The sequence below is a fragment of the Pieris rapae genome, chromosome 10 (assembly GCF_905147795.1).
Source record: "Pieris rapae chromosome 10, ilPieRapa1.1, whole genome shotgun sequence".
Classification (NCBI taxonomy): domain Eukaryota; kingdom Metazoa; phylum Arthropoda; class Insecta; order Lepidoptera; family Pieridae; genus Pieris; species Pieris rapae.
The window spans coordinates 4769566-4794083 of NC_059518.1; the positions used below are offsets into that span (position 1 = coordinate 4769566).

A 24518-nucleotide genomic window follows, 5' to 3' on the forward strand; every position below is an offset into this window, starting at 1 on the left:
ACGATGCGGCTAATTCTGACGGACATGCTGAAAGTTAGCTATTGTGATGTTAGGATAGTTGCCCTGTTTGTAAACAAATGGTCGGCTTGCCTTACTTTGTTTTTGCTATAGCTTCTATTATTAACATTTTGCGATCTAGGTCCCCAATAGATATAACACTTTATTAGAATGTTGAGATTAATTAAGATATTAAGAGACAAAGTTCAATTCATGTTTTAGAATTAGTGCACCCGTTTCTAAATCTTAACCCAAGACAGTCCCAATATACCTATAATATGTTTAATACCTGTAGCTGAGATTCATTATCGTACATCGAGGCAGTTTATGAAATGTTTGTTGTTGTTTCACGTGAGTGTTTTTAAAGAAGTTTCTGACGCGCACTATGTGGATCCAATTCGACATAGGGTCTCTCAAGAAAAGAACGTACTAAATCTTAAAAGACCATGGTCTATGTATACGGTATAACAGGCTTACCTGTTGTCAAGTGATAGCCTATACATAGTCCTAAAAATGTCTCTATTAACTTTCTAGTCTTGATAATATCAACATTGTAATTAATCGGTCTGTAGATATTTCTATATTTAGTTTGAAATGTAACAAGAACGTGAGACTTTTACGTAAGTATAGTTTTAATCGGCTAACATTGTTGTCTCTGTTAATAAAAATTAATAAAAAGTGTTTAATCATTAAAAGTAAATTTGCATTCCTAGGATTCAAGATTTGGAAACCATTTTAAGAAAAAAAACCTGTGTCAGGGTTTCCAGCTCTTCCATAAAACAAACTTGATTCTAAATTTCTTAAAATAATTACACTATTCAACCTTATTTTATTCATATGTCAACTGTTATCAACACGCCTGAGCGCATGAGTAAGTGAGTGGGTGCATATGTGTGAGTGAGTGAATGAGTGAGTCAGTGAGTGAATTAATAATGAGTGTTACCTTTATCAATTGTCCCAAAAATTAATCTTCTGTCCTTAACTTGTTATTTTACACCCTTAAGTTTTATCGTATTTAACTTAATATTATGTGAAATTTTTAGTCGAATAAACGATAAATTGCTTTTTATTTTATTACGCATCTCTCTGTGCATGTTACTTAATTATTATAAGCAAATGGTAATAGTTACGTAGGTAAAGTTATTACTTTTGTAAGCGTTGATAAATAAGCACATATCGTATACATATGGTTGAGTGTGGATAATTTTAGGGTCATTAGTTAGCAATATTGCTATTGCCCACTCACACGATTGGACATGTCTGAGCATAATCGTCCGTCGCGGACATCTGTAAAGTATCAACTAAATGATCCGCTGACGTGACAAATGGGATACCTTAATAGTTGGTGGATCTTTTGGTATGTCTTCAAAACTAGAGAGTTGAAACCTATTTGGACGTATCTAGGGAATAGTACACGTTCGCTTCGATATATATTATAAAAGTTATGATCAATGTGGAACTGTAGTATTGGAAAACACTGCAACTATATAAGTATACTGAATAAATTAACGAGTTAAATTCAAGAATCTAGTGTGAAACTCTAAAAATAAAATACAGTACAATACAGACGCTATTCTAAAAAATAATAATCTTGCTGTTCGTGGTTGTCGATAAGGCTATGTTTATGTACCTACATGATAGTGAAAATATTGCATATAGAAAGGAAATCTGAAAAACAAATGTTCAACTGTTTCTCGCCATGTTTGTGGCCCAGTATATAAGAAATTCTTTGTGAGTGAAAATGGCTGAATAGAGTTGTGTTTGCGCTGGTTTTTCCTTTACGTCACAAACAATCCTTGCGCTCTGAGACAGTACAGTGCGGAGTCTGACACTCATCACACTTTACTTGAAAAATAGCCAACGACAATCGCTTTTGATAAAGAATTATTAGTTACTACGATAAGGGATGTAGACATATAAGTAATATATGTTTATTAATTCTATATGTAATATAAACAATGTCAAATCAAGTTATTTTCAAATAATTTTCTTGTTTAAACCACAAGGCCGTTTCAATAATCCATAAAAATACTCTTGAATAATAATTTTATGTTATTTTAATGACAATAGACAAGATGCCATAGTTGTTTCATACGAATTTATTCTTTAAAGTAGATAGTCGTCTTTATTATCGTTTCAAAGAATTTCGCATATTCACATAAGCGTCAAAACATAAAACATACCTTTTACATTCAAATGTATGTTTATGAAACAGGTTGATTTTTTCCTAACTCCGTTTAACATGTAAATAGGCATTCGATAGAGGGTTAGGCCTATAGGTACCTCATCTACAAGTTCCTTTGAAGTTATTTTTATACTAAGTGTTGCCCACGATTTTGTTCATGTGGAAATAATGATTTAAAAATATATATGTATTATTAATTTGCAGGCCTTACTTATATACAATACTCGTCTAATGGGTAAGAAATTTTCATGGTAACTTATATAATCAATGGAAATGGGAATAAAAAAAATAATCAATGGAATCACAAATTTGTCTATATATTGTGAGTTATCAGGCATCAGCTATTTTAGATAAAAATTCTATCGCCTACCGTCAAAGGAATTCTTTTCCCGATATGAATCCCACAACTAAATTCTAAATTCATTTAGATTTTTAATAATTATTAGTATGAGGTTTTTTATGATGATTAATAATTATCACTAAATATATATATATATATATATATATATATATATATATATAAAATTAATATTAAATAAACCCAAAACACTAGTTTTAAAATATCCCCTATTAAAGAAATATACTAATTAATTCAATGAAAACGGTTCATAGCACCACCTAGTAGCAGTCACAGAACAAAATAGTTAAGAGATCACAATACTTGATAGTTCAACTAATACATTATAGATGACTATATATTCCATTCAGAAATATATTACTACTATATATAATACATTTTCATAATATTCAATGGCTAAATGTTAGCTAAAAAACAAGATTTTAACATAGTAAAAAATTTATATGTAAAACAATTTAGGAGCATTACAGTCACTGGTTATTGTCACTGTCATTTACTATGTGTTAAATTACATTATAAACATCATATAAACGACTTCAAATGTCAAAATAATTACTAAAAAGTCAGTAAATATTTTCCCACGGGTTTACTCTTCCGATAACCTAAAAATTTACTAAAATTTAAGTGAATTTTGTGTGAAAAGTGAGTTAATTAAAATAAATACTCTTATTTTTTATATAAATTAGTTAACTAACCTACTTAAGTGATGTTATGTCAATACCCCTTATTGGAATTTTGAAATAGTTTGCTTCTGTTTACCTAAATATTATTCGAGCACCTGACCGATTAATCTTGTAATTTCGAATGATTATTCTTTTTACGAAACGACAACCTAAGTTAAGGATATAGCTAAATTTTTTACATGTGACTACAGTTTAAATATCTGTTTTCATACATAGCAGGTGTTTTCTATCCTATTATCTTATCATGTGTCTAGGTTTCTTTAATTATTTATTCTAAATTGTATGTTATAAGTTTGAAATAATTAATTTTAGCAGTACTTGAAATATAGGTATTGAGAATATTGACTCATGTTTAAATACTTTCTTAACAAAAATTTGAATTGTTTATTCAAAAGTTTAAGAATTACTTTAACACAAACAGAACTAAACATTTTTAAAAAAACAGTAATGGCCACAACAAAAAATAAAAGTGAATTAATCGTGGAACATGAACCAGCAAAAAAAATGAAAGTGGAAGAAGAAAGAGTGAAAAATAGTAGGACAGTAGCTACTATGTGTGGTGCATGGAGACCTGAAGAAGAGTATGGAGGACTGGTATTTGTATTTAAAGAGCGCCAGGAAGCCTTAAGTCCCACTCCAATTAATGAGTGTGATTATCCGGAGAACATTGAAGACTTTTGGGAGGCAAGTCTTGGCGATGGCTGTGAAATTCAGGTAAATTAATAATTCATTATAATCTTCATCATACAAAAAAATATAATTAACAAACATTTAAAAATTACTTAAACCTTTACTACTTTTCATAAAAAATATTATGGATAAACTCATTTCTGTGTTTTGCAGAACGCGCCATCTGTTATCATGTAGTTGAAACATCAAAATGAATGGTTTCGTTTAAAACTGTTGATAACATACAGTTGTTTGAATCGACGCTGATGTACTAGAGAGCGTTGTTATGAGAATATAAAAAAATGCAACCTTGTAATGTTCCAATGTTGTATAAATTTTTTTATTTGCTTGGCAAGTTACCTTTCGGGAATATATTATACAGATTTACATATGAAATGGGCGTTTCGTCTTCTTGGGCACTTTCACCTCAAATAACTCCTCTTTATTTAGAAATTCCAAGTTCATTTTTTTACAGCTATTTATTTTTCTCGTGTTTTTGTTTTTCGGTTATTAATTTTCCCGATTTAATTTTCTTTCTTTGCCCCACTATATTTATAAAATGAAAAACCTTAAATTATTTAATAATAAATATATTTATGATGTGTACGTTGGCGGTATCGCAAAAGAAAACAGTGCGTTATTAGTTCCAACGTTTTCGTTCTGTAAATATCGACCTGCAGAACTAGCCCCGTGGACGGCCGGAGACAAAATTGATAACGAAGAATTGAAGGCTATTGTGGAAGCGGATCCATCGCTAACGTCTCAGTTAACTGCAGGCTGCAGTTAGTGATAAGGTTTTTTCAAGAAGTTGCAGTTTTGTACGAACAAAAAGATAAAAAAATAATTTAAAATGTAAATTTCATATGCTATATTTTTAGTCCTGAAAACGTAAAATACAATTCATGACCGTGATAATATTAAACATGATATATCAATACGGATGCCAAACTGGCATTTGAGTGTGAATGAGCGAAATTTAACACATAATGTTTCATGTTGCGTTGTTGAATCAAATTCTTGCAGTGATATTACATTAAAATTACCACAGATACAGATTAACAAATTTGATAGGGCATGGGCAAGGGCATTCCGATGGCGCTTAAAGAAACTTTGGAACATTTAATTTACAATAACGATCTTATAAATCTCACTTGAAATTATTATCTTATATAAATAGTGACGCGGGTTTTTCTGTTAACGATTTCGTGAAAACTATTATGTAGCCATTATTATAAACTAGTGCCAGCTTCGCATGGGGGCAATGCTGATGAAAAGCAGGTTTTTATTATGTATTGTTATTTCCGTCGCTGGAAAGCTCCGATAATATTCGCGACATATACCATATAGACATATACCATCACGGACTTTTCTGTAGACCTTTTCAATGCGTACAATAGTACATTATTTTGATAAAACTCGTGGGGTTCAGCCTGCGTTTGCAATGTAAGCGGAAAAAATGTAATTATTTACGACATCACATTAGAAACCTCAAAAATAACAGTACTTCTTCACTATTTAATGGATGTTATTATTCATATAAACCTTCCTTTTGAATCACTATCTATTAAAAAAAACCGCATCAAAATCCGTTGCGTAGTTTCAAAGATTTAAGCATACAAAGGGACATAGGGACAGAGAAAGCGACTTTGTTTTATACTATGTAGTGATGTACTCTAATTAATTATATTTTAAAATCAATATTTAATGAGTGTTTGCCTGGAAGTGATCGATCGAAAGCGATAAGGCCGCCAATTGCTCTCCTTTTCATTTAACTATGTTCAATTTTTATATAGTAACTAGCTGACCCGGCAAACGTTGTTTTGCCATGTTTTTGTGCCAAAAAATTAAAGTTTATAATTAACAAAAAAAACATAAGGGATGACTGTAGAGGGGTGAAAATTTAGGGTTGCATGTATTTTTGTATGGTGTATCGTAAAAAAATAAAAACGAAAAATTTTGTCTAAAAAATAAATAAATAAATTTGGGGGTGGACCCACCCTTAACATTTAGGGGGATGAAAAATAGATGTTGTTCGATTCTCAGACCTACCCAATACGCACATAAAATTTCATGAGAATCGGTTGAGCCGTTTCGGAGGAGTTCGGTTACTCACCCCGTGACACAAGAATTTTATATATTAGGTGTAACAAAGTCTTATTAAATAAATTAATAATGTTAAAGTACAACAGTACCTACTATGTGTGGTACGACAGGTGTCTATGGGAATCGGAGCGTGCGATGATATGTCTAGTAGATCATTATTAAGGAATTTGCGTGCCTTGGCGAGTTTAGGACAAATAATATTTGTAACACTAATATCGTTTATTTTGTCTTCAAAATTAAACAATAAGTTATTAAAATGGAAGGAGGCAGTAACATAAATAATGATGAACCTACTCTAGAACATTTGTATGAGTTTTATACAGGTCGTGCCGATATTAGAATCTTTGAATATCAAATTCCACGTTATTACATATGGCCGAGATCAACATTTCTCAATAACACTTGTAGGCTATAAAATAACCACAAAAATATACTTTTTGACAAATTTACAACGAATTTTAAGAGGTTTATTTTGTTGGAATTTTTCTAAGACAAGGTAATTCCATAAATGATTGTCGTATAGACCTTATCCCGGAAATGCACAAAAGTATGTGACATTGCTCATCCATTCCAATGTCACTGGTGATACTCAATGGAATAACTGATCGATGAAGATTGGTTAACCTTTTGGCCATCATCAGTATGCCATGGCATGTACGTTTGAGTTAAATAGAACAGTGATCATATTTTTATAGTTCCTTATTTCTAACAATATTCCTTTAAGTAAAGTCGCTCAATGGAACTGATTCAGTTGTACTAAAAGCCTGCTGTGCACTGCTGGGTTTCCTCAATAGCACGGTTTCCATGTTACAGTTCCGTCGTAATTGGGCATTTTCAAAATTACATTGGTTATTATTTCTTAGTGACGTTGATGTTAAAAACAAAGTGTATAGCACCCATATAGATTTTCTTGAAAATAAGATAAAATTGATATTATCTATGGACAATATAAATAATACAGCTATGATTCTTTTTTCAATAAATTGTCTTAATAATTTAATTTCCTACTTTCTCGAAAGTATTGTAATTTTGTGTTAATAATTTTACCCATAATAATGTTTTAGTTAAGATTTCTTACTTACAAGTAAGTAAATTTTTTTTTTCAAATCTTAATTTTTTTTTAATTCTTTGGATGTACTAGTACCTACACGTGTCCTCACATAAAATCCTGCTTATATTTTAACATGATACACGAACAGAATAAACTCGTTAAATATTAAAGATGTGTCAATAGTGGAATTATTCTGTAATTTCCATTTTCTTACTTTATCAGCAACATAAACTCTCATTAGCTTAATACAAAGTACGTTATTTCAAAGGCACTTAACTCTATTTGTGTTACACATGAGTTTTTGATAAGTGTTACTATATTCAAGAAATGATATGAGGCTTTGATATAGACATTTTAATGTTTATAAATACATTATGATCAAGCAAGAAATTATTGCCTCTCAGAAACTGTGGAAGAATGGTCCCGAAGGCTGCATGCGGCGTACGTCGTTAAGTATATGTTTTATAAGGAATGAGAAATATATACATATATACCTTAATATTTTGCAGTCTTCCGTCTTACAAGAAATTTTCTTTTGCTAACTAGCGGAGATACGACCCCACAACTATTTAAAAAAAGAGCATACCTTTACCTCAAAGGCCGGCATTGTACCCACTCAAATAGGTGTTTATGAGCTGCGACGACTCCCCTTTTTAGGGTCCCTATAAAGAACCCCCTATAAACCTATTCAAGATCTTGTTAAATCTGACCTTTATAACGAAATAATGTAAACCTAATTATGTTATATCTTTCGATTTCCACGTCAGGAGCTAAATCCTTGTAGACCCCAAACCCAGCTTATGTCCATAATAAATGGACGGGAAGCCAGCCATTTGTGAGTGGATGAACGTGAAATTAATAAGGACGTAATTAGGATTAGTTATGTCCTAGCATGAAACGAGGGTAGTGTGATGAATTTTGAAGTTTACGTTGAGTTGGGGTTTGCCGACAATTTTCATTTCAATTGGAGATTGTGAAAGAATATATTTATTGTACAAATGTTTCTGAAGTTAAGTTTGAATTTTATTATGAAATTGACCCTAGAAAAAGAAAATGTGAAAAGTTTATGTACCACGAATGCGATTTAATTTAAAGTTTTTTAACCTTAAGCTTTATTAACTAATTACCCAATACTTTAATAAGTATAACTAATAAAATATGACAATTTCATATAATATCTAATAGTTTCTTTCAAAGCCTTTGCATATTGAAATGACTAAATCTTTAAAAAAATAACAAGAAGAATAAGAATAAAAACCCCACATACATACCGATGGTGTGTAAGTGGGGTGTGCTCATGATGTTTAGACAGTATGAAATTAAATAGATCAACCTCATACGACACAGTTGAATAAACTTAATTTGCATTACCGAAGATTTATCAGAAATTCTGACCATAAAATCTTATATATAAAATTCTCATGTCGCGGTGTTTATGGTTAAACTCCTCCGAAACCGCTTGACCGATTCTTATGAAATTTTATGTGCATGTTAAGTAGGTCTGAGAATCGGACAACATCTATTTTTCATCCCCCTAAATGTTAAGGGTAATCCACCCCGAATTTTTTTTTCAATTTTTGGATAAATTTTTATTTTTTTATCAACTGTATCAACAGCATTAAAAATACATACAACTCTAAATTTTCAACCCCCTACGATCAACCCCTATTATTTATTATAAATGTTATACTTGGCAAAACGACCTTTGCCAGGTCAGCTAGCCGCGATATAAAAATTTTCCGAACGAAAATGTTCTATTCGTTTGACGTAAAAATCTTTTGATTGCCGAGTGATGTTCGTACTCGTTACCGCTTTGAATCGATTGAGCGCTGATTCTGAAGTTTGAAGTCCAATTCGATTATTGTGCACCAGAATTTTTAGATCTGGGCATTGTTTCATTGGTTTGTAAAAATTCGTACTATATAAAAATTGTTGTGAACAGAGTTTTGTCGGATTCAAATAACGTCGGAGAGAATTTAATGGTTTTTATATTAGTTTGTTTTATATTTTAAATTCTAAATATTATTTGTTGGTTCAAATTTTAAATTTCAATTTTCTTTCGTTTTTTTTAATGCATCTTTGTCTATTACTTAATGTACTTGCTTGTTTTCTGTTTCATATACCTACATATATTGTTTATGTATGTTATCTGTTCTGGATTTCTGTATTGTCTTATAATATTTATAATACAAGCGGTACGATCACTTATGATTAAATAAATAAAATTTCAACTACAGTAGAATTACTAAATTAATAAATTAATGTAATTTATCAGCGATGTTAGCTAACAAAATCGGTATAAGAAGCCGAAAAATGTTCTAAATATCAGTTTTTATATAGCCTATCTGTTACGGGATGTTTGATGTCTCAGAAGTTCTTCGGGTAATTAATTAGCATTCCGTTAACTCTTATTGATAGTTAACCTCTGCTTCATCGATTGTTACGTGCGTTAATCGCTACGAAGACGTATTATATAAAAGTAAAAAATTAAATATACATTGATTAAAATGTCTTTTAATTGTCTTCTTAATTGCGATGAGCATCAAACCTCTATAATACAACGTTATCTAAAATGAAGAATGTCGTAGCATATATTAAAAGCTCATTTACAAGATATTTAATGAACTTTTCCCGACTTAAATACCACATCCCGAAAATGCATTCTTCATATATTTTGGAAAATTTCGTCAAACCGGTATGTTATTTAAATATCAACTCTGACATGGAAGTTTGTTAATGTGCTTTTAAAATCCTATGTTGTTACTTACACGATTTTACGTACCATAAATCGCATACCTTAAATCTATGGAATTATTAAATAACAGACTAAGTAAGTAAATAAATAAATAAAATTTATTTTCGTTTGTTAAAATTAGGATATAATCTTTGTTTGTTATATCTACAGCATAATGGGTTAATAATTAGAAACAAAGGAGTAAAGGACTTTTATAAAAGAACAACGAATAAGGTCTGAAATCAAACTAAATCTTAACATAAACTTAAATAAATATAGGTGGGTCAGCAGGATTTTTGGGCAATTCAACGAAACCTTTTAATAAAATAAATTGCTTTTCTATTACAATATAGATGATACACCTTATTTGAGGGCGTTTCTGAAAGCTATAAAAATACATATAACTTTAAATCTCTGAACTAAACCCAAAATTAATGATAAAAGAAAACTTACCTCTTACAATGTAACAAGCAATTTCATATACACAAAAAAACAATTTATAATTATTACGAATATGAGCGTATTAACGGTTAGTATTGTTTTCGATATACTCTGGCTATTATTCTTTAACAGTAGCAGTAACAGTAAAATATCATAGCCTTAAATGTGCCATAGTGCATATTATCCTAATCTATATATATAAAAGAAAGTCGTGTTAGTTACACCACTTATAACTCAAGAACGAAAGAACAGATTTGAGTGAAAATTGGTATGGAGGTAGCTTAGAGCCAGGAGACGGACATAGGATACTTTTTATCCCGTTCGACAGCGTTCCCGTGGGACTTGACATGAAACGTCTGTCACTATAAAAAGTGGTATAACAAATAAGAATCAGACTTGGAATAATAAAACGCAAATGATAGCTATGTAATTGACGTATAATGACAGCTATGTAATGACGTATATATGACAATTTGATATTTGTAAGAAATCAATGTTCAAAATATTTCTATTAAATAAATACGTTTAATTATTTTTACAATTTACAATTTAATTATAATGATAGTGCTATTGCCCATTCGTATAAACAGTGAAGAGAACTATAAAACTCGGTATTGTCGTATGTATACAGTTCATCCAAAGAATGATGAATGTTTCTATTTGTTGTTGTTGTCGAATGACGCATTTAATCGAGTATTGGAACGGGAACGTGAATATGATCACCAGGAATTAGATTTAGTAGTTCAAACGAATGTACCCCTGTTGAAATACCAACAAAAGGAAGTTTATGATACTTTAATGAAGGCAAACGATGAAGAAAATGGTGGTTTATATTTCCTAGATGCCCTTGGTGGAACTGGCAAGACATTCCTCATGTCATTAGTTTTAGCAACTGTTCGGGCGAGATCCAACATAGCGGTTGCAGTTGCTTCTTCTGAAATAGCAGCCACATTGTTAGAAGGTTGCCGTACGGCTCATTCAGAATTAAAATTACCGTTAAATCTTCAAACTATTGGAGAACCAACGTGTAATATTGCAAAACACTCAGCAATGGCCAAAGTTTTAGCGGCATCGAAAATCATCATCTGGGACGAATGCACAATGGCGCATAAACGTGCATTGGAAGCACTTAACCGAACATTAAAAGATTTACGCAATGAATCGAGATGTTTTGGAGGAGCAATGATTTTACTGTCTGGCGATTTCCGCCAAATACTGCCAGTAATTCCAAGATCTACGGCTGTCGACGAAATAAACGCTTGCCTCAAATCGTCAAATCTATGGCGCTATGTGACGAAACTGCAGCTGACAACAAACATGAGAGTTACATTGCTTACTGATAAAAAAGAAGAAAAAGAATAAAGATGTAGATGACCTGAACTACATAATGGTATGCGTTTGGTGGTTAGAAAATTGAAGAACAATGTAATTTACGCTACGATAATGATAGGAAAATTTAAAAGACTTCAATTTCCGATACGTCTTGCATTTGCCATGACCATCAACAAATCACAAGGCCAATCCTTAAAAGTTTGTGGTTTAAATCTAGAACATTCATGTTTTTCCCATGGTCAATTATACGTGGCATGTTCACGGGTCGGAAGACCATCAGCGTTGTTTGTTTTTGCGCCTGATAATAAAACAAAAAATGAAAAAATGTGTATCACAAGGTACTTAAGGGAAGAGCAACCTATGTACTAAAATACAGAAATAATAATGAATGATTAATGTAGGTATTTAATTTTTTTGTATTTTTTCCAATAAAAAAACCCAAACTGCTTATTTATTGCCATTAAGGCGGAACAAAGTTCGCCAGGTCAGCTAGTTTGAAATTAAAACAGCGGTCGCGAGACTAGATTAATAGGTGTTCCGATACAGGACTGAATGGGTACTTTGGGTCGCTTTTCTATTCTACAAGATATTCTACAAGCACTTCAAAATTTACAACTAGACCGAGACCACGAAAAGCTATGTGGTATATAGCTAATAAGCTTTCCAGGCTTTATGTATATACCAACGACCGATTTGTATATACGATAAATATTACGATCCGTTACCGCGGACTGGAAAACTGGACGTTCTAAAAATGGAAACTTATTTCCAAAAGATTAAACGGCTAATTAAACGTTAACTTTTCCATCTTGTAAGTTACACGAATTTTCTATTAAGTCTTTCGTTAAAGTAAATTTGCCGGAAATCTAAGCGGAATGCTTTATCGGAAAAATTAATTAGGCAAGTGAATGACTATCGCAGATTTTCCGCTACAACGCCTTTCGTCCTTGACATGTTTAATATTCAGAGGCGACTCTTAACGACTCTAAATAATTAGGTCAGACATTTTAATACTAATTGTGATTAAGATTTATTAGGTTTACGTTAGTATAGGTTGATAAGTAAATGGACTATTTTACAAAATTTTAAAAATCATTCAGATACTTACTATAAATATATTATTCTTACATTATTGTTTATGATATAAATGTCATTTTTATTTTTTTCCTGTCAGGGCCTTGAAAACGAGTGAAGTGATATATATTGGCGGACTTCGTTTATCTTCTTTATGACCTTTACAAGGTTTTATGTAACAATTTGACAAATCGATTGCGAATAATGTATACGTCAGCATTAAATCTATGATCAATCATTAAATTAAATTTATCCAATAACTAAACTTGCAGTTTGTATGCCGTTCGGTTGTTAATAATTGGCCCTTTTCGATATAATTTACGTTTACCCCTAAAGTAAAGTTTGTGATTGATGAGTTTATCACTTGAATTGTTCAGTATAATACTGATAAAATAATGATTACGACATGATCCGAATATTGCGTCATCAAGCATCAGTATACAATAAATATTTCTAGTAAATGATGAATATTTTTGTAAAAAGTGTAATTAAACTTTATTTTAATCCCAAAGATCCAAAGATGTAGATTTTTTTTCAAAATGCTGTAACTACAATCTTTTAATCACTAATAGTTTAATTCTTCGAAATATCTTAATATAGTATATCTTAATATATATATTTCTTGTGTGCGTGTGTATGTGACTGAACTCCTCCTAAATGACTGGACCAATTTTGATGAAATTTTTTGTGTGTGTTCGTGGAGATTCGAGAATGGTTTAGATTCACAATTTTGTCCGCTGGACAATGTTTTTTTTAATTAAATAGTAGTTGTTGATTTTGGAATGTTTTACATTGGATCCGACAGACGGCGCTACCATCGCACTGTCAAATTTTAAATAATATTCGAATTTTAATTTTAGTCTGTCCCGACAGTTTGCGCTGCGATCAAATTAAAAAAAAGTTTTGTTATCATTGTGTTATTGTAGACCATGTGCTGGATCGTTAGATATTGTCATAACATTTGAGTAAGATTTTCATCAAAATGGTCCAGAATGTTTTAGCTTATTAAAAAAAGTTTGAAATTTTCAAATTAAAGACGTATAGACAGGACAACGTCTGTCGGATCCGCTAGTATTTATATAGATGACAATGCATAATATGTATATGGATGCGTTGCCACGCTAACAATCTGGGGCCACGGTCAAGCAAAACAGCTGCACGGCCCTACATTTCTTTTCTCGAAAAAGTTCAGGTCATTTTAGACCCCATGTATTTGTGTACTTGAAACACAGACGCATACAAGTGTATGCGTCTGTGTTTCAAGCTGAATAAGTTTGTGCAAATCGTAGAGTTACTATGTAACAAAAGGAAACATGTTCTATAGCCGTACTTTTCATATCAATTAAAATAAGGGTGGTTTGATTTTGAAAAGATTTAAAGGAATGTTTAGTTTGATCGAGGGTAATTAGACCACATTGAAATCCAACTGTAATAATTGATAACAACCATAATGCGCAGTGGTGTGTGCTGATAGTTCACAGTTGACTGCGCTGATGTTGACCGCATAGTTCAACACATTTTGATGAATTCATGTGTAGATACCATTGCAATTACTCATGGTTTGATGTATTTTAGTATCATTAAAAATATAAAAAGTTTAAAGGCTCCTAAAACTTTTTCATATTGCCTACTCAGCCTCCCTCCCTAGGGGCCAGGCTCATTATGCAAACTAATAGGGGCATCTCTTCCATAAAAACCTGATCTGAAGGGAGTTTAGATTAATCGCGTTTCGCAGCTTCGTTTTTATTAAAAATATAAGTTACATCTATTAAACCCACACGAGTGTCGTTTTTAACACGAAAAACATGTGATATCGAGTAGTAAACGTGATAGTGCGAGTGTCCATGGGCGGCGTGTCACTAAGCATCATGTGATCATCCTGCCAACATAAAAAGTATACATACTTGCTGAGTTTCTTGCCCGTTCTTCTTAGAACAAGGTCTCCCGGTAGTTTTGCGAACGGATGGCGTAGTTTTGCTCTGTCGCGAATTTTGTAAACGTTTTTGACATTTATAAGCATGCCCTAAGACGCATCTAAACTGAATAAATGAATTTAGATTTTTACTGTAATTTGTATATGTCACCGGAAAATAACCAGATCCGTAAGTTTATCAATTTACTAGGAAGTTTATAAACTTTCGTAAGATTCTAAACGGGAGATAAATTGTAATATTTTACGTCCACATTTTCGTAAATTTATCAATTTCCGACGTCATACGGTAAATTTATAAACTTACGAATATCTATTCGTAAGATTTTATATGGTTCGACCAATCACAGAAACTCTTTTAAATATACGAGTTTTGAAATACGTAAAATAACACACTGCTCTCTGATTGGTCAATGTTCATAGTGGCAAAGCTTGTGTCCATAGACTTTGGAATAATCAGACTTGACAAACTATAAATTGGAAGCAACAATGCCTGGTTCCTCTCTGGCACGGATGTAGTGAGTTGAGTTTTCTATTATCAGTTTTAATAAGAGTATTCCTGTATTTTAGCAAGTAACTGTTAAATAAGTTACTTGCTAAAATACAGGAATACTCTTATAAAACACACTAATGAACACTACTTTGCTCTTTTTAAATAAAACGACAGAAATTGTGTAATACGAAAGGCATTTATTATCAAAAAAATATAAAACATACCAGTTTTTGCAAAAAAAAAAACTAAAAGAATTATGGCTTTTTCGTCCGTGTCATACACACCTACTCAGTCGTAGTTAAATAATTCAATAATTAGTAACTCGTTCGTAATTATTCAATTCAGTCTTACCATGACTTAAAAAACATATAGTAAAAATAAGTAAAAATTATATAAGTACTTATTACCAATTATCTACTTATTGGCACAAGTCAAAGATTTATGGCACCTTGAATTGCACAATATATTAGCTTTTTTACAATTGCACTTATTTGATAAACACTGTCCCTTAGAATATTTTTTGCAGTTGCATTGCTTTATTCCTTGCCCGCCAAATGTAGAAGACATCGCAGATATTTTTCTTAATGGTAACTTAGTCTGTATATAAAAACACATACTTAAAGAACATAAAAAATAGGAAGTCAAGTTTATATAAGTAGGAATAATAGTACAAATTGTACCTCAGGAAGAGTTTCATTCAAAATTTCTCCTGGGGTTGAAAGGACAGCGTTTCGAGGCAACCAGTCATTAATGATGCCGAACGAAGTGCCAACTTTGTAAATTACTTTGCCGACTACATTCTTGCTATCTAGAGGCCCCCTATCTACTCTCGGTACTTCGACTAATACAGTAGCACCAACATCAATATTTTTGAACTTTTTAGAAGAATGTGCTGTCATTTTTTCTGCTGCTCTTTTTAAATTTAAGTGCGAGTCCTTCCTTTCCCTCAAAATGTTTATTTCGTTTGTGCACAATTTACATATTAACTGCGAACCATAACCTTCGTCATTATTTTCTGTTGGTTCTCCACAGATAACGTGTGTGATACGTTGACATTTAATACATGTATGAGCCCCAGATGATTCATTGTTGCATATGTGACATAGCAACGTATCTGATTCGACAATTTTTTGGGGAGTCTCAATTCCATTTGCAATGTTGTCAAGGTCTTGCCAAATATTGTTTGTGTTTGCGCCCGTGCTTTCACTGTCAACTACAAGTACTTTGACTTGCTCAGTTTCAGAAATATTATCTGTCGTAATAATTGACTCTGTGGCAATATCAAGAGTTTTACAAAGGTTTTCTTTATCTGAAGTTATATTTCCATCGTCATTGACGGTCTTATGTTCGTTGTCATTTACAGATTTTAAAAACGTCTCTAAATCCTCTTCCATTTCAAGTTGAGAAATTATATTCTTGGACAAATATGTAGAAGTTAGACCGCATCTTGGATCATCTCCAAACAGGGCTTTAAACGGTGTCCTGCCAATCGTAGAATGGTATGATGAATTTTTTTGAAACTGAGCAAAGTAACAACCTATCGACCATTGATTGGAATTATTATCCACCATCCAAGCACGAATCATATTTTTCACATCTTGGTTTGAACGTTCTACACTTCCCTGGCTTTGGGGATATCTAGGTCTTCCATTAACAATTTTGCATGCTGGCCATAAGCTCACAATTTCTTTCAATATTGATGCCGTAAACTCACGTCCATTGTCGCTTTGGAAAATATTGGGACAACCAACTTCTAAAAATATCTTTAAAATTTCAATTGCTACTTCTTTCGCTTCTTTGCTTTTGAGTGGCCGCAAAAAACAAAATTTGGTCAAATGATCTTGGTACTGTAACATCCATTTGTACTCTCTATCTGGAGATGATTGAAAATCCACCAGATCTACCTGTCCTCTTCTATTAAAGTCATCTGTAATTAGTGGTTTCACGACTATCCCAGTTTTAGGAAAACTTTTCTTGGAAAGGCAAATTTGCACAATTGAAGAAAAATATTTATGGCAAACACTGGAACCATGTACTTGTCTTTCAAGTCGTAAATAATTTTGTCACGCCTTCCGTGACCTGTAGCAACATGCGCATCAAGGATTGTTTGGTAGTACTTACTGCTTGGAACTACTTGTATCACTGGATCCTGCTGAGATTTCCTTTTTAATATCAAAACTTTTTCGTCACTAAAAGTCATTACGTCATACTTTTTGGCGTGATAGTATTCTTTGTCTGTGGGCCGACGTCCCAAAACTTTAGCTTTATTATAATTTTCTATCATTTTAATAACATTTTTAATTTTTTCGTCTGTCCATTCCGATTTCTTACTATTTTGGTTATGCCCAGTATAAAACTTTCTTAGCTCTGTGTTAAATTTTACTTCGTCAACAAATGTTCTAGCATTTACCACACTATCTCCTTCATTTTGGGTGTCCGCAGCTTGTAAGTCACTCATTATGGGTACTGCTAGATAATCTTAACAAAATAAAGCTATTTTTCACAGTTGCAACACAGTTCAACATTCAAAACTAATAAAAACGCACGAGCAAACCGGTTTGTTTATGTTCCGTGGCCAGCAATGGCGGCCGCGAGGAAGGAGAAGTGACACGTGACCGCCAACCAATCAGATCGCGCGTAGCGTTTGGTTACTGCTTACGTATTATTTTACGAGTGAGTTCAGTAAGTTTATCAATTTACGAAAATGTGGACGTAAAATATTACAATTTATCTCCCGTTTAGAATCTTACGAAAGTTTATAAACTTCCTAGTAAATTGATAAACTTACGGATCTTGTTATTTTCCGGTGACATATACATACAGTATACAGCGCTTCGTGGTCGTATTAAACGGAACGCATCGGTCGAGTATCATTTGTGTAGTCTATACAAATTTAATGAAATATATACGCAAGCCTTGCCAAGCATAAATTACTACGGATATTTTATGCTAAGTTTGTTAATTGAATAAAACATTCCGAACAATATCTGACAATCTTGACACAAGATATATTAAATGGTATTCATAAGGGACGGGTAATGTATAACATTCGGAACTAAGAAATAATATCTGGCAAGGTACTTAATATTAATGCCGGTTAGCCGTGTTTGATTCCCGGGGGTGTAGTAAGGATAGAAAAACATGAGCCTTTGGTTTCGCACGAGTCATAATTTAGGCTGCTTCGAACTGGTGCGTTCTTGGGGCATCATTAAAAAGCTCTTGGTATCCCTTGGATTGAGTTCTAAAATAAACGCCTTGTGTTAATGCTTTTAAGTATTTTTTTGTTTTTAATATAAAATCTACTTCCCCTATGAGAAACCAGCTGCCCGTCGAGGTACTTTCGTAAGAATACGACATAGCCTCATTCAAGAAAGGAGCATACAAATTCTTAAAAGTCCGGCAACGTATTTGCGAGCCCAATGGCATTGGGTGTGTCCGTGAGCGGTGGTTTTACTTATTCGTTTGTACCTCCTCGTGCCCGTTCTATTAAAAAAAAGTACTACGTAATTACCATAAAGTGAAATATCTATAGTTCTATAATATATATATAAATAGTTCTATACGCTTAATTGTTTCTTAGGATTAAAATTACAAAGCGTGGGAGTTGATATGACAGGCGTACATGTTGTTATTTCGTTTAGAAGTGTACTTGCGAAGGTATAAAATAATATTGTCTTTGACCCTCTCCAGTCTACCTTTGAAGAGGAAATCTGTATATCAATGGCTCATATTAATTATAGAGTATATTTATTTAAAGCCTTAAAAATGTTAATCGGTTATGAAATCAGTTCATCAGTCTTCTAGATTTATAAGGGAAGGACCCAATAATATTATAAATTAGGCGCCACAATGTCTTGTTACCTAAATGATATTTTAATTACTTATGATGTTCTAAATTTGAGGGATATTTATCAATGTCGAGCTATTAATGGCATCCCTCCCTGATATTTAATTTTAATAAGACCTGTTATTTATCAAGCGTTTACCCAAGCTGGAGCCGTTTAGTCGGGCTTCTTTAAGAACGATATTGCTTTGGAATTTGCCTTGTTCTATATAAAATATATAAAATATACTTGCGGTGCTTTACCGCTTTATGAACCTCTTCTGCTTTTGTTTATTGATAATTCTTTATAGGGGTGTGACGATTTTTGAATTTAACCAACGAGGGTGTACTAATAGATTTTTTCCTGACTCGAAGGTAGAATTATCCTGATATAAGTCCTACTATAGCGCAAATATATAAGTAGTAAGTATATTAACGAGTGCATTGTACTTTTTAAGACAGCCTTACTAAGCGGAAGGTTATCTTAATACATGTTTAAAAAAATAATTATATTAAGGCGTTTGCGAGTTGAGGACAATTGTAATTGGATGTTTAAATAAATCACTAAAGTAATGTAGTTACGTAAACCACGATATGTAATAATTTAGTTTATGGTCGAAATTTTATACAACTCGAATAATATGAGTTTGAATTGTTTTGGGTAAAGTTAATAAAACGTAATAAAAGACTCGACGTTATTAAAACGTTCTATAGACCATTGCAGTGCGGGGTGTAGTATTTAGTGCGAGTGGTCATTTACGCTGGAAATGTATTGTACACATTTCCACTGACACAAGTGAACTTTCTATTCAGTAACTATGATTATACGGTGCAAATCATCTTAGCGTATTGAATGTGCGCGACTGTATGCAACTCGCTCAACCAAAACACTAGTTAAACTACAATTGGAAATTTCCTTTCAAAGTCACATTTTTATCTGGTGGCATAGGTTTATTTGAATATCATATTAGACATTGATGCACGTATGAAAAAATTGTATGTGTATTATATTGTCCACGAAAACCTAAAGTTATATTGAGATGTTCCTCTGTAGTTCAGTAGTTTATGACGTATATTATGTAAACGGTATTGGCAGATATTTAAAGTTGATTTAAATTATCTAAACTCGATTCAACCGCGATTTAAAAGAGACCGTTATTTCAAGAGCATTGGAATATGAGAAATAAACTCATGACGCAAGCAAATTTATTACGCACCAACCTAAAAGTATGTATACAGTCCACTTCTAAGGCATAAAGCGGGAAAATTGTGTGGGATAATTTCATCCATCATTCATGAATTTATCCAGTAGCATATGGGCCTGGCAATAAGTTACCAATCTTCATTCCCCAAATTATAATAAACTGTTTTGATGTTGGCGTGGATTGATAGCCTCCGTTACCCCTAGTGTGATTGTCTGGAAAAAGTTTTATGTTAATATGTTAAATATAATAAAATTACTGTTTAATATGATAACAGATATTAATGAAACAGATATTTTCGTTACGCTGGCCATGCTGCTACACACATATTTATGTTTAACTGTTTAAGCAGTGTAGTTTAGTATAAGTACACACACTCTTATTTATTTTATATATTCGACCAGCTCGAACATCTTGTGTTGGTTCCTAATATAAAAATAGATTGAAACAGCGAATGGGCCGTTACGTAAATACGAAAAATCGCTTAGTCGTCGTTTATTATTTTGAATTCGTTGTCAGAATGATATAGAAACAATGGCTTATAATCCGTAGTAGGGGTTCATTACATATTTATTGAGCCGCTAAACTGCAAAGCGATACGGCAAGATAGCCCTAACGTTGTATATTGGATTGTGCAAATTGAATTCGTCCCGGCGACGCTTCGCTGTTTAAAATAGTGAAAAATATTACTTTGTTACGTGGGGATAGAGGTAGGGAATATACTGTGAACATTGATTCAACTAACTTTTATTCAGCTAGTCTGGGCCGTCATTCGTATACAATAGTATTGCGAACGCGATGTTTTTCTCAAAAAACTCTACATTTATTGCCTAAATAATACTATGTTGTTTTAAATAAAATTCGTTAGCGGATATAAAGGTGAATTTATTGCATTAACTTTTCTTGTTATTTTTTAGTATTTAAGTTTCTTTTGCAATAAAAAATAATTTCATTTGCAGTTTTTTTTGTTAAATGTTAAGATTTGAACGTAACACTGAAATATAATGAGTTCCGCTTTTGTTGGAAACTTAAACCCTAAGCGAAGCTTGTTTTAAATAAAAACAACCCGTTAGAAACTTAAAGATAACACTTTTAAGTTTCTATAAAAAAATATTTTTTGCTAAGTGCTAAAAGGTTATGCATAGAAATTGTTATTATTAAAAAATGCTAGTTAGAGCTTCTGCATGTAAGGTTTTTCCGGAGTATTCGATATTAAGTATTGAATATCTCTTTTGTAAAAGCTTTTTCGGAGGATAATGTAATTTAAAAAAAAAACAGTAGATTTCGATATATATACCTACAATATAATATATTAAATAATGGTATTGTTGTTATTTTTCTTCCATATATTAATATTGTCCTGATCACTGTTTACATAAATTTTAATTGCTTTGTTTTGTTCAATTAGTTTTGTCTAAATAATGTCTTATCTATTTTAAGACTTCTTGCTTATCTTATCTAATTTATTATATTTTTTCTTCTAGTGGTTGCCTAAAAGAAGTCGCTCGAAAGCCATAAGGCCGCCAGTTTACCTCTTTTTCTTTTAATTATGCTAATAATTTCTGCCACGAAGTTTTAATAAATAAAAAAATAATTGTTAATTTTCTTAGTAATTTATTCTATAAATATTGCGATAGAGAAATTATCGGGTATTAATCATATTATTAAATGTTGGTTTACATTAATACATGATATTTAAAAGCAAATACGTAAGCATTGTAAAAGTCCAATTTTATTAGTATAAATAACAGAAATGCTATCAATTCTATTTACCTGATCTCACATAATACAAAGCCGTGAAAAGCATTGTCCATTTGATCTCTCTCTGTTTACCTAATATGAAAGTCTTTGCAAGTCAGCAATACAATTACGAGATAGACGAACAAATATTGGACCTCTGTAAACAGAATCGATTGGATTTTCATTTCAAATCCACGTATAATATAAATAATTTCCCTCTAGTCACGTAGGTTACACCTACGTGCTGCAATTGTGTTCTGATTAGGTTGTGTGAAAAAGTTTTATACAAATCGCTATTCTATATGTCTGAGTAATTTTTATACGAACACTAGCAGACTCGGCCAAGTGTTGCTGTGGCTAAGGTTTTTGTTATATTACTTACATAGTAGGAAACTATTTAAGGTATACGGTAGGAGAACTTATGTGAAAGTTAGACAGCTTATGTCAAGTTTGTCTTTTGACACAGCGCCATCTGTTGGAGTTGTGTCAAATTATAAACAATTTATTTGCAATAAAATAAAATTGCGACTATAATTAAAGATCTAAGCTATCCTATCTCTTAAGTTGGACCGGGCTGCTCACGGTGTGACAATTTAATTTAAAATCGGTTAAGTAGTTAAGGAGTCCATCGCGGACAATCGTGACAGATGATTTATATACATATTAAGATAACTCATTCAACTCATGAAGCCATTACCTCAAACCTTAAACATTCTTTTAACTAAAGAAATCTTTCAGCTCTTTTTGTATGTGTGTTGTGTGTGTGTGTGTGTGTTTATGCTGTCATAAAAACAGACAGATGAGTGAGTTTTATTTATTAACGATGCAATAAAACTGATTCATTGAATGTGTAACTAGCTGCCCACTCGAAATTCGATTCGCCTTAATATATTATTTTACTACGTCTGCCTTTTTAGTAGCCTCACATGTTGGTAACATATGGTTTGTAGAAATTTCCATGCAATATTTATAATTTTTCTCTAAATAAAAAAGTTTAAGGTTTAAAAAAGAATTAGTCCAACCATCTTCGAGTTCTGCGCTTAGCAACGTATTTTGCGTCTAATATTTATAAGTCTAAAAGTCAATATAAAAATAATGGATTCTAATACCTTGCAAGAAACCAGTACAGTTAACGTATTAGCAACAAGTCTTGTCGCTTTTAAAATAATATAGTTAATAAGGTAAGCAGTACTAAATACTACAACTTTTTTCTTTTTTTATATCCATCTGCAATCAGCCTCTTTTATTAGATTTTATGAGAAATGATGGCAATTAGGCAACGCAAGTCCAATACTTATTTTTTATTCGTAATTCGTAAACTGTCAGACTGCGGCAAGTTTCGCACTTTTCAGCTTATACACAAAATACTACAAGTGATACAAAATAACTCAAAGAATACAACAAATCAAAACAATTAAAATATATAGAGTAGACAATAAAGAAGACGGTGAAAAAGGACACATGAATCAAGATAATTTGTAAATTATATAATATAAATTATAAGGACAGGCTTGTATAGTAGAGATCTAAAGTAACATAGAGAACGAGTTATGCGGATAGGGAAAGGAAATGTATCCCAAAGCCTCACTGCGAAGACTTTTAAGGATTCGCCTTTCCGACTTTCTTCTTTAAAATGGTAAGTGTCTTAGTCTAATTAATAGCATCCATTTTTTACACCGCCAATAGTAGAAGTAATTTCTCTTTTTATCGTTGTTTGTGTAAATAATGTTTTTTTCTCGTGTTATTATTATTATATTATATTTCGTTACGCGTTTAAAGATGCTAAATTTAATCACTATGGTTTAGTATTCTCATTATGTCTACACTGTTATTAAAAGAGGCATCTGTGATTTATCTATATGTATATGATAGGTTTGGGTTCATAATCTGGATATATTGGAGAGACTGGGTCTACGGGTACCAAGTAGAAACCTGAGGCATTCGAACTTGGTTAGCCAAGCGCCATTAGCAATTCAAATAATTAACAAAATTTTTCTAGAGGTATTTCTTTTTTCACTGGCTGAGTTCACAAGAGTTGCTTGCTATATAGTTAGTTATAAGATTTAGGCATATACAGGATGTCCCAAAAGTCGACGTCAAGTCGAAAATTTTTCATAGGTAATGCCACACCAGCTATCAGAAAAATTAAAAAAAAAAAATGAAACGCTTTGGGTACACTAGAATAGTTTTTTGTAATTCCAGAGAAATTTTTAAAAACAGACTTTGTTTAACAAAAAATTTTTTTATGGCCGATCTAAGAAATAATGAAGCAAGTGTTATACCACGTTAGAATCCTTATTAAATGCGCAAACTTTTAAAGCTGCTTGCCAAACTGGAGTAGTACATTTTTTTTTCAGGACGATCAGTTGAACTAGTGCGAAAAATTAATTTTGAAAACTTGGTACGGTATAAAATGACATTTTCCTACAAGTTGGAGTAATCGGCACAGGGTTTAGGATCATAGGTACATAAAGCACCATTCGGGATGACGTAAGAGAAAAAAAATTGGCAAGAAGTAAATATTTGTAACAACAGGAATGAAAAAACTGTCACATGGTGTACATTTTCTGGAATATAAGGAAAATTTCCATAACTTCAAAAATACATGACTTAATTTTTTTTTGAATTTTTCTGATAACTGGTGTAGTCTGATAACATTACCTATGAGAAAATTTCGACTTGACGTCGACTTTTGGGACACCC

General features: G+C 32.1%; 1 protein-coding gene and 1 long non-coding RNA gene across 4 annotated transcripts in view; both read left to right on the top strand.

The window, feature by feature from the left end:
* The first annotated feature begins 3130 nt into the window (after positions 1-3130).
* LOC110991321 (uncharacterized protein C18B11.02c) overlaps positions 3131-24518 on the top strand; it is a 256098-nt gene continuing 234710 nt past the window's right edge. The window contains exons 1-2 of one of the 3 annotated variants that reach the window (XM_022256652.2): positions 3131-3182; positions 3669-3937. In XM_022256652.2, coding sequence (XP_022112344.2) covers positions 3671-3937 — 267 coding nt within the window. In that variant the 5' untranslated portion in view covers positions 3131-3182; positions 3669-3670. Of the gene's footprint in view, positions 3183-3547; positions 3938-24518 lie in introns of those variants that run through there. The other 2 variants (XM_022256650.2, XM_022256651.2) reach the window with 2 other exon arrangements.
* Positions 16191-17868, top strand: LOC123689500. Its single transcript, XR_006750459.1, has 2 exons — positions 16191-16549; positions 17557-17868. It is a non-coding gene; the product is annotated as an uncharacterized LOC123689500 (long non-coding RNA).